The sequence below is a fragment of the Periophthalmus magnuspinnatus genome, chromosome 9 (genome assembly GCF_009829125.3).
Source record: "Periophthalmus magnuspinnatus isolate fPerMag1 chromosome 9, fPerMag1.2.pri, whole genome shotgun sequence".
Classification (NCBI taxonomy): Eukaryota; Metazoa; Chordata; class Actinopteri; order Gobiiformes; family Gobiidae; genus Periophthalmus; species Periophthalmus magnuspinnatus.
This window is the reverse complement of record NC_047134.1, coordinates 7,512,685-7,523,743: the sequence shown is the minus strand read 5'-3', so window position 1 is coordinate 7,523,743 and position 11,059 is coordinate 7,512,685. Positions and strand designations below refer to the sequence as shown.

Genomic DNA, 11,059 nt, shown 5'->3' with positions numbered 1-11,059 from the left:
AAGTGCCATAAACTGTAAAACATTTCATATTTCTACTTAGATGCTACATTAGAGGAATTGGTTTAATATAAGACTGTTTTAATTAATTAAATGCAGGTCTTGCCATAAACTTGTTCAATCTCAAAGCCCCAATATGTTACTTTTTGGACAAAAAATATAATTTTTTTTTTTTCATTAAGAATCTGTTTATTACACTCAAAAATGTATATAAACATGCATGCTTGCTATAAGACTTGCATCTCCACACACCTGACTTTTTATTTGGCCTGGAGAAGGGTCTCCTCCAGCTTGGTTCCAATTAAATATTGCTCCATTGAATATAATATTCCACAGTATGGCATAAAGGGTATCTATCTCCATGGAAAATTTTGCAAAATATGGTTTTAACTTTCTATTTACATGAAATCATGCAGTTGACTTTAAACCCCTAGAAAGTTACATACTGTCACTTTAAAGGAAATTCATTTTAATCCAATCAATATCTTCTGATTAAGTCTTAGAAATAATGAAATCTTGTGTATTATAATGACTTGGGAGCAGATGTAATTTATCTCTGATGCCACCTGCTGGTTTCATGTGGCAGATCCTGAGTATGAAATGAAATAACATTATGCAAAATCAGCCAAGTAAACCTGGGCATACATGACCAGTAAATACTTTTACAGAAATGTTTAGGGTTTTTTTTGTTGTTGTTGTTTTTTTGCAGTTGAACTGTCCATAAGTTGGATTCGCATGATGTCTCATCATTCTTGAACGGCTTTTGTTGGTTTACTTAAACTGGAGGACAGGTCAGAATTCTGGGGTTTTCTTTTTAACTGTCAGATTTGTTGACCTGGTTTGTGGTTAATTTCTCTGTAATTACTGGGCTTATCCACACTAAACAAAACAGGCACAAAGTTCAGTGTCTTCTCTGTCAGTATAAGTAAACAAAAGTGAAATTATTCAAGGACGTGATTGTTGACAGTTGAAAGGACTTTAAACAATAAGATTAATATGACAAGTTTGTGGAGCCAATCCCAAACAAATAAAAAGGTTCAGCATTTGTGCATCATAAGTTTGAATATTTTTCAACAACATTGGATCTCCCATAGAGTTATGCTGATAGTTTGCGGCTGGTGTCATCACCTCTGTAGTAGCTGTTATTCAAGTTAGACTTTAAACTGAGCTTTATTTTAATAGACAGAAAGAGTGGACTTGATTGGAACTACAATAGGTGAGCCAATTTGTGTACTTAAAAAAAGTCTGATCCATAAAATTACATTCATGACCCAGCTAGCCAACAGGTTTTCAGTTAGTTACTCTCACCTTTTTGTTGAAAATCAAACACTAAACTGGACCATGAATACTGAATACTGAAAATGTATTGTTAAATTAAGTAATTAAGTAATTTTGTATAGTTTTCAGCAGGGATGTCACTAGACCCTTCCCAGTATAAATCAGGTGTGCCCCAATATGGAAAGATGTACTGCGCAGGAGGCAAGTGCCAAGAGCACATAATGGGAGCCCTGCCCCTGTGTGCAGCTCACAATATAAGCTCTACTGCACATAGGTACAGATTGTAGGTCACAGTTCTATGATGTGTGTCAACCGTAATCATCAGGTCAAATCGGGTCCAAACGATAATCCACTTTATTGTAGTCAGCACAATAAGAATCTCCTGAAGCTTTGGAGCCAAAATATATGAACTTTCTTTAAGCAGTAAAGCGCATTTTAATAAAATGAATGTCACCAAACAATAAAAACTAAATATTTTGCTGTTTTAGTCAACATTGCTGTAGATAACACCATTCAGATCATTGTCAAGATGACAGAACAGACAGCGCCAGAGAAAGTTCAATAGTTTGGATGTGAGAGAAGTGGTGTAAATGAATGAAAATAATAGAACACTGTTGACATGGCGCAGACGCTCCCTTCGAAGTCTGTTCCATATGTGCTCCAGGCGGTGTGTGCAGGACACTTGGCTCTGCTTCAGAGAAGCCCACTCCAGAGGAGTGCTACAGAGTGGTCAATGGAGGAACGATCCTGGAAACATCCATTGTGACTATAAAAGTGATGCTCCAGCATGAAAAAACTAGTCACAGAACAAAGTGTGCTTGTGCACAGAGCATATAGTCATGTTCCTCAAATGGACTTGACTTGAAGTCCACTTCATATTGGCGTAGTCTGATGCATAAATGATTAAGATAGAATAACCATGTGGATTTAATAGTTTTAAGTACTGCAGTGAAGTTTTTCACTACATTTCAGTTGCATTAAAAGCAACATAAAACATGAGGCCAGGTGTCCTAACAAATGTTTGAGGCTTTAGTTTTCTCCAGACTCTGGAGGGTCTGTCCACAGCCCAGTGTGAGGCTGTGACTCACTGACAGGGTGCACTGGAGAGAAAAATGTAGGTACAAATGAAAGGGGCTGGTGGGTCTAGTGATGTCCCTGGTTTTCAGGCTTTTTTGGCAGTGTTTGTGCATTGTGTCACCATTGTAACTGCTGAACATTCTGCCAATTGAGATGTACATAGAACAGCTTCAGCTTGATGTCACTGCAAAGTATCAATAGGCCTCTGCCCTCCATGTGGATTATGACACCAAAATCTAGAACATGAACACATTCACATCAATTTCCTTTTCATCTTCCACTGTGAATGGTTAAACCATCTGTCCCTCACTGGCTGGCCAATAGGAGTATGTGTAAGAGGTGTATTATGTAGCACTGAATCACTCCCAAAAATCTCTCTACAGCCGGTTTCATTCCCACTCTGTAATTACATTGTCTGCTGGTCATCAAAGTAATAATATTTAGATTTTTAAACTGCATTTGTGTAGACTTATATTAAACTTCACATGTATACTGATACTATTTAATTTGTGACCAAAATGGCTACTTTTTGGTCTGTTTAATGTTTATTTAATGTACCTATTCAAATATGATAATAATTATTAAGAAATATGCTGAGCTTGTACAGTCTCCAGTCTTTACTTATGTTTTTATGATGTGTTGGGTATCATGTGGTGCTGTTATAGCAGTTATGTAGTTTTCACAAGTCTTTTTGGTCATTTGGTGAACTTTTGTCTGAAACCAAATAGAAAAATCACGTAAAAAGAAGAAAAAAATTTAAAAAACACTATGCAAAATCTATGTTATGTTTAGAACTTGAATATATTGTATGACTGCTACAGTGTTTTGTTTTTTTTTCATGTTCATGCATAAGGTGTATTGTTTCAAATGGATGCCAATGCTGTAATCTGCTGTGTAACCACTTTATACTTTTGTCATGTGGCCATGTTTGAAACATTCTTGACTAATATAATAAATATTTGTTTTTTACTTGAAGTCCTGGTTTAGTTCTGATTTACACTTTAACGCCTTTGTTTGTTACATTGTTGTGCTTAAGGAATGTATGTACCCTGTGCCCTTAGAGTAAAAATAACAAAAAAAACTATGTACTACAATCACAACTGAACCTGTGTCGCCAGTGCTGTCTGTTTTGCATAGTATAGTTTAAGGACTTTAAATTTTTTCTCAGTAAAGACCAAAAATGTTGTGCATTTTAGAGAATCATTCTTTTTATTTTAACCTATAGTTTCAAAAAGAAGCCTCAGGATATTAAAGCTGTTACAGTAAATTAATGAGCGCTCACAGTAGTTTCCCATTTATCTGTGTGGAGCAAACCCCAGGGCCTTGGCTCCCACTACCACTGCCTCTGAGCCGATACTGTCGTCGATGAGCAGCGTCACGGCACTCTCTAGCTGTTTAGAAGCCGCCAGTGCCACCACGGCCCTCTCTGTGGGGAAGCCCATTCTCTCCAGCTGCTGCAGCCTAAAGCAGGGATCAACAAGCTTTTGGTACATTTAGGACATTAAAACACACCTATCTACTTGTGCTTTGAAGCATTTATTCATCCACAAATCTTTCTCATTTCATCAATACCACTCCCATTGTAACAGACTTTCTAAACTGGATGGAAACTGGGACAACAAGATCACTGGATTTCTTTGCAGTTTAACATAACCCTGCATAGTACTTTTTCCTACATATTCAACTGCACTGGACAAAACAGCCCATAAAACATTAGACAAAAAAAGATGGAATATTTTTATATACATATTACATTTTATATATATATATATATATATATATATATATATATATATATATATATATATATATATATATATATATATATATATATATATATATATACACACACACACACAAACACAATATATAAACAAAAAAATTACTATTGAAATGTAATTGCTTCTAAAAACAATCACAGCTAAAAGTGTTGTGTTTTTTTAAAAGTGTTTTTTTGGTATTTTCTTTGTCTTAGGCCATATTAATATTATTTAATTCTTAAAGTTTGACTTCATAAAACTGGTCACATATTTGAGGAGGGGTAAGTGATAAGGCAATTTGAATTAAATAAAATGAAGAATATTGTTTGGTCAGGGTATTGGTAATGTGTCATCCCTAGTGAACAGTTAATTTGTGATGATTACTAAAATCTTGATATCGGCAAATAGTGTTTATTATTTTCCATAATAGCAAGATTTTTAAAAAAGCATTTCAGACCATCCTTAATCAGCATAGCCACAAAAGACACACAGGCATGTCTTCTCACCTGAGAGAGGACACAGAGGACTTGAGCAGCTCCACTTTAGCCTCTGCTGTGTCCAAGAGTCCAGCTCTGGCACCAGGGCTGTGTGCAAACTCCAGGAGCCCCTTTCCAGCTCCTGGATGAGGACTGTCAGAGGCATCCTGCAGAGACGCCAGCATGCTAGCCTGGAGCATTTGGTCCTCTAAGAGCTCGACTTCAGTTGAATTGTGAAACCTATCCCACATGAGACCTGCCCTGGACTGTAAATGGTCTATCTCCCAACTAAGACCTTCTCTGGACTGTACCTGCTCTATGACCCAATCAGGGCCTTCTCTGCTCTGTAACTGGTCTGTCTCCCAGCCAAAACCTGCTCTGGACTCTAACTGGTCTATGTCAAAGCCAGGACCTTCTCTGGACTGTAGCTGGTCTACCCTCGGGCCTGTTCCAGAGGATAGGTCATAGGAACTCACAGAGGAGCTGGGGTCTTCATTGTGTGGTGCCTCAGAGTATGGACTGTATCTGTCAAACATATGAGAATATGAGCATTATCGGGACATCACTTTGTCACCTTTGTAAGCACAGGTATTGATTAAGTTTGACAATCCAGGTAGTAAACAAGATTAAGGTGGGACTATTACACTTATATGGTGTATTAATTGTTAACACATAACATATTTTGATCACCATGTTACCTTTTATCAAATGCTATATGTGCAGAACACAACATATTAAAATCTGTAATTAGTTTTGTTTTTGACGCTCTGAGTCCTCCCTTGCCATGGGGGAGCATGAGTGACGTAGGTTTGTGGACTGCCCTTTGGCCAGGATCATACTGCTAATCGTAAGGAGGGTTCAAATACGGCCCAGGAGAGATTGCTTGATTACACAAACATGCATGGATGACATCTAAAACCTCTTCAGGCATGTTTTTAATGAGGGAATAAGGTTATAACATGGTAGAAAGCCTCAAAAAGTATGATAGATTAGATTTAAAGCTACCCTCTGTAATTAGACTTGCCTGTTGTATTTTCACATAAAACCACTAGATGCTATCTTCATTACTGCTGTCTGATAGTGTGTCCGCTTTGGCCTGACAGTAAAAGACCATAGAGTGAAAGAGTGGCTGAACAAAGGCCGGGTAATGTGGGAGGGGTTAGTTGATGGGGGAGGGAACAGGTTTCACATGTACTGGTAAACAAAAAAATCAAATAAACATGTGGATGGTATCTTTAAAGTATTATTTTTAATGGCAAACAAAAGTAAAAATACAAATATTTCTTACTAAACTCTGTTAATCAATAAAAGCCCAGTACCAATATTTTCTGCTGCAATGACTATTATGATTTATTATTGTTGTACAATACAGCTACAGGCAGTATGTCAGTAGTAATAGTATTATGGACCTTACCTTTGTGAGGTAGAGTGTGTAGGGAGCCGGAGTCTGAAGGAAGACACATAAGCCCACTCAGGGATGTAGTGCACAGGGCAGAAAGTCTCCAGCCCCTGTAGTGTCCCAATAAAGGATGCACTATCTGGTACTGCTATTAAGAAATATCAACAGGTATTAACCTCAGATAATACATGATAGAGAGAATGGTTAACTAGTAATTGTTAGTAATGGTTACTTTCACTTTAAAAATAACTTTAGTTTTGTGTCAATACCATCTGTGATCTGGGTGGTGGTAGAGTTGCCAAAGATTTTACTCAAGTAAGAGTAATATTACTTCAAAATAATATTACTCAAGTAAAAAGGTATTTGGGAAAACTACTACTCGGTAGGATAGGAGTACTTTAAACAGTAGCTGTCTGGATTTAACATCTGATTTATAATTTGAAGTTAATGTAATTGGAAGTGCAAAATATTAAATAATCTGAAGGAGCAGTGCAAGAAACACAAATGTTCATTTCATATTGTCAACATAAAGCTTCAGTCACTTTAGACTTACTCACAGTAGGAAGAGTAATCTAAAGGTATAATCAAATAAGAATACTGTTACTTTAAAAACAAAATACTCAAGTAGGAGTAGAAGTATGTAGCTAGAAAGGAACAATACAAAAGTACAATTTCTTTAAAAAGTTACTCAAGTAAAAATAACTACCCACTTCTGTTTAGTTATATATTTATGCTTACTACTTACTGTTTACAGAAATAAACCAGGGTAAATTGGGATTGAATATGACCTATACAAGGACTAGGTTCTAAAGGATATAACTGACAAATTCATTCAAATGATCAATATCACTGTATAGAAACACAGCTGTAGAACTGTAGAGTGTAGAACGTCAAATGGATTTCATAGCTACAAGACCAAATGGAGACACAATAGTTCTCTTATCATCTAAATTTAAAATCAGATGTGTAACAGTTTATGGGAATGGACTCAGTGGTGAGATTAAACAATATGGTGATATAACCTGATTTTTAAAAAATGTATACAAAAGTGTTAATTGAGAATTATATATATAAAAAAATATGTTAACATAAGAACTTGTGTTGCTTGTGTGCAAATTGTAAAATGGGTTGACAATCAACAAATAGTTAAGGAGTGGAACTAGAATAAGCTTTTGGCTTCTACTTCTTCTCAAATACTGACTTCAGTTGAACGTTACATTAGACTATTGTTTTGGTTCCTAATGTTTGAGACAAATAAAATTCAATTCAAAATTAATTTCAAAATAAATGTAGCATTTGTTATGAAATGAATGTTTCCCATTATTTGCGCTTACAAAAAACAAAAGATTGTACATTGTAATTTAAATCAACTTATGACAGGGCTGGTGCCTGATTTTAATGTATTCTTCTCAAAATAAATACTCTTTACGCTGTATATTGTATAGTAATAGCTGCTAAATAAGAAAAAAGTAATAATAATAAATCTATTAATTTTACATAGAATTTTCTCAGGTAATAACTAATACCTGACAGGATCACCTCTATTCATCCAATTAGGGACATTGTTGCTAAGAATCAAGGGAAACCAAATGCCTGACACTATCTCAGACACTTGATTCGCTGTCATGGCACATTGTCAAGAGTGAAAAAAAAAATCAAATAGTAGGCAAAAATTAGAGAACTATAACAAAACAACTGTATGCTCCCTCCAGTGGCCAGTGCAATTTTAAGTACTATGTAACATAACACAACACTGCCCTAATTAAGACCAGGTGTTTCTGATTACAAACACCAGGCTGCAGGGCCGGAGTTTGAAGTGTGAATACCTGTTAGAATAACCACACTGTTCCTTACACCTCCAGACCCTCCTCTCCCTTCACTCTTTTCTTCAGTCCTCCAGGTACTGCCCAGTTTAGGAGCTCTATTCGAAATGAAGTTGTGGGCAGAGTGTAGGTGTTTAGTCCTACTTTGAATTGCCCTGTTTAAATGTAGGATACAGTTGTGTCCAATGCAGATGGCACAGAAGTGCAGGAGCACAGGGGTCCCAGGCAGCAGCAGCAGAGCCAGGAGCAGGGCCATCCAGGGCAGGAGCCACACAGGGACACAACTGAGCAGCCTCCTGCCCTTCACCTGGGAACAACAACACAGTCATGCAAATGTAACAGAGAATCAAACCATGAGAATCAACCCTGGCTGAGTCAATGCTTAAATTTCACAGTAGTTAAATAGTTATAAGACATTAAACTGCCAGAAAAATGTGTTTCTTGTGCGTAAATTGTCTCTACGTTTTGGATGGAGTTTTTTGTGTTGATGACATAGGCAGAGAGATTCCATTTTAGAACTCAGCCATATTTTCTGCATTTTTAAACTTTTATTTTTGTTCATTTTTTTACTGAAAAACTGTATAAAAAGACTGCCACTTAACTGATGTAAAACTGTACTAAATATTTACCACAGGTATTATCCCACCAAACCAAGTCATAATTACAAAAACACAAATGCCATTGTCAAATGCACATTAGCTGTGTATATTGCATTTTTGAAGCATTCTCTACTTTTCTTAGTTCATTTATTATAATGTCAGAGTAAACAAGGTTCATTTGCAGCTTTGTGGTTTAAAACTGGGTTAAAACTTAACTACCTAACACTACTAAACAGTAAATCTCCTATAGAAATAGAACCTATAGAGTTACATAGGCCCCTGTCCTCTATCTTAAATTATAACATCATCAAATTCTAGAACGTGAACACAACCTATAGTAATCATGGTGACATGTATCACCTGTCTGCACTGTGCTGTGAAGAGAGCCAGCTGCACTGCTGAGTACCCACACACCCGGCTGGCATCCCCCATGCCCACCCAGAGAACCAGGCTGTAGGCACAAGGTAGAGCAGCCCAGGAGAGAGCAGACAGGGAAAGGAAGGCTACAGTACCCCAGCGGTGCTCCAGACATGGCCCCACCACCAGGAGGCAGCACAGGTTCACCAGCAGAGAGGGGGCGTCATCGTGGCTCAAGGCATAAAGGAAAACATCTACAGAAAGAAAAGTACATGCTCCACAGTACAGCAGTGGTCCTCCAACTACTACAGCTACACTAAGTACCAACTACAAATATTTGGCTAAACAGGACTACTGTATAAGGCCTGTCAAGATAATTAGTAGGGAGCTCAACAGTCCCATCCACTTCAAGTCTGCTATGGCTCCAGAAGTAAAATTCAAATATTAAATGTTCAAAGACAGATTTATATATATATATATATATATATATATATATATATATATATATATATATATATATATATATATATATATATATATATATATATATATATATATATATATATAAATTTTTTTTTTTTTTTTTACATATTTCCCACCACAAAATGCAGCAATACAGACTTGTACTACCATTTGAGACACCTCAATACATCAGGATCCCCTTCAGTAAATAATATGTCATTCAATATTATTCATTCAATTTTGTCTGAAGTTTTGCACTTTTTACACTTTAAGGGGCCCATATTATGCAATTTTCTGACCTATGTTATAATGTTGTTTCCTCCTCACAAACTTTTCTGGAGTTGTGTTCTGTTTCATTCACACCATCCTTGCATATTTAGGCTCTTCTCTCAAAATGAAAACACTCTGTTCCACCTTGTGATGTCCTGTGCAAATACAGGTGTTCCACTGTGTTTTTAAATTGCATACACCTTCACTAGAATCATTTGGACAATTTTAGGCCTGGAATTGCCAATCTCAACTCAAGGTAGCTGTTACCTTGAAAACTACCACTTCATGACATCACAAAGTAGAACAGAGCATTCTGAGCTTTTGCGATGTAGATGGAGTAATAATGCAGGATTATTCAAATGAATCAAACATAACACAACTCCAGGTATGTTTCGAGGAGGTAACATTATAACATGGATAAAAGCTCACGAGAGTCAACTTTGTGTAATGTAGAACCTAGTAGAGAAGTGTAGTGTTCTTTAAAAAGCCAAGAGTATTATGAGTGTGTGATATGAATCTTACCCTTGAACCGTGGTAGATTCCCTTCAGGTCCCAAACTAAGACTTGCTTGAATACCTCCTGCATGAACTGAGAGCATTACAACAACTAACAAAAATGTACCCGAAAAGGAACCAAAGCGATTTGAGCCAAACCAACTGCATAATGTCAAAATGCGAGAGATCATCGCTTGATATTAACTGTAGATTTCCCAAGCTCATATTTAATAAAACAGATTATCATTATTTGTAAGAGTATCAATGCGCACTATCATCCTGTCTACAAAGCACAACCTAAGATAAGCTCAAAGTCTTTACAAAGCCTCTAATTCAGTGTGGTGACTTTTAGAAGTACAATAAAGGCAGAAACGCGATTGCATCCAGGAGCAGTTTAGGTTCCTGATCACTGTTGCTTCCGTATTGTGTCACGTGGAAATGTGTATCTGTGCAGTCTCGCGAGGTTTCCCTGCAAACAGTTGTTCTTCTTCTTTTTAATGGCGGTTGGCAACTAGCTGAGAGGTGCATTTACCGCCACCTACTGGACTGGAGTGTGGACAGGAGCTAAAAAGCACAAAAAAACCCCAAAACAACTAAGTAAATACTATATCCTAAACCAAACTATACTCTATCAATTAAACCTGTTATTGTTAAGTAATGGACAATGACTTTCCAAAGTTTCTGCGAAGGGGCCCCTAGAAGATTTGTAAGAGGTAATTCTTGTCTGTTGTTCCAACACCATGTTACTAAGGTCGTATTCACACTAGCACTGGTTAGTACGCTTTAATCGAACTCTAGTTCTTTTGGCCACAAAGTCCGGTTCGTTTGGTCAGGTGTGAATGCGCAATCGAACTCTGATACGGTCCAAAAAAGCGAACTCTGGTCCGCCAAAAAACCTAGGTCTCGGTCCGGTTGAAGTGAACTCTGGTACTGTTCGAATGCATATGTGAACGCCAAGCGGACCACAGGCCGCTCCAAAGACAGGAAGCGGATTACATGCAGAGCATTCTGGGTAAATAAAACCAAAACAAACACGGGTGCAAAGCTAGCGGAGCGGAGAAATGGCT

General features: G+C 37.1%; 1 protein-coding gene across 1 annotated transcript; it reads right to left on the bottom strand.

Moving 5' to 3' along the window:
- Positions 1–3,546: 3,546 nt before the first annotated feature.
- On the bottom strand, positions 3,547–10,414 carry rhbdd3 (rhomboid domain containing 3). Its single transcript, XM_033973006.2, has 6 exons — positions 10,021–10,414; positions 8,770–9,020; positions 7,985–8,117; positions 6,003–6,126; positions 4,619–5,113; positions 3,547–3,813 (listed from the first exon to the last, which is right to left on the bottom strand). The coding sequence occupies exons 1-6, from the start codon at positions 10,181–10,183 to the stop codon at positions 3,648–3,650; spliced, it is 1,332 nt and encodes a 443-aa protein (XP_033828897.1). The 5' UTR covers positions 10,184–10,414; the 3' UTR covers positions 3,547–3,647.
- Between the last annotated feature and the right edge of the window lie 645 nt (positions 10,415–11,059).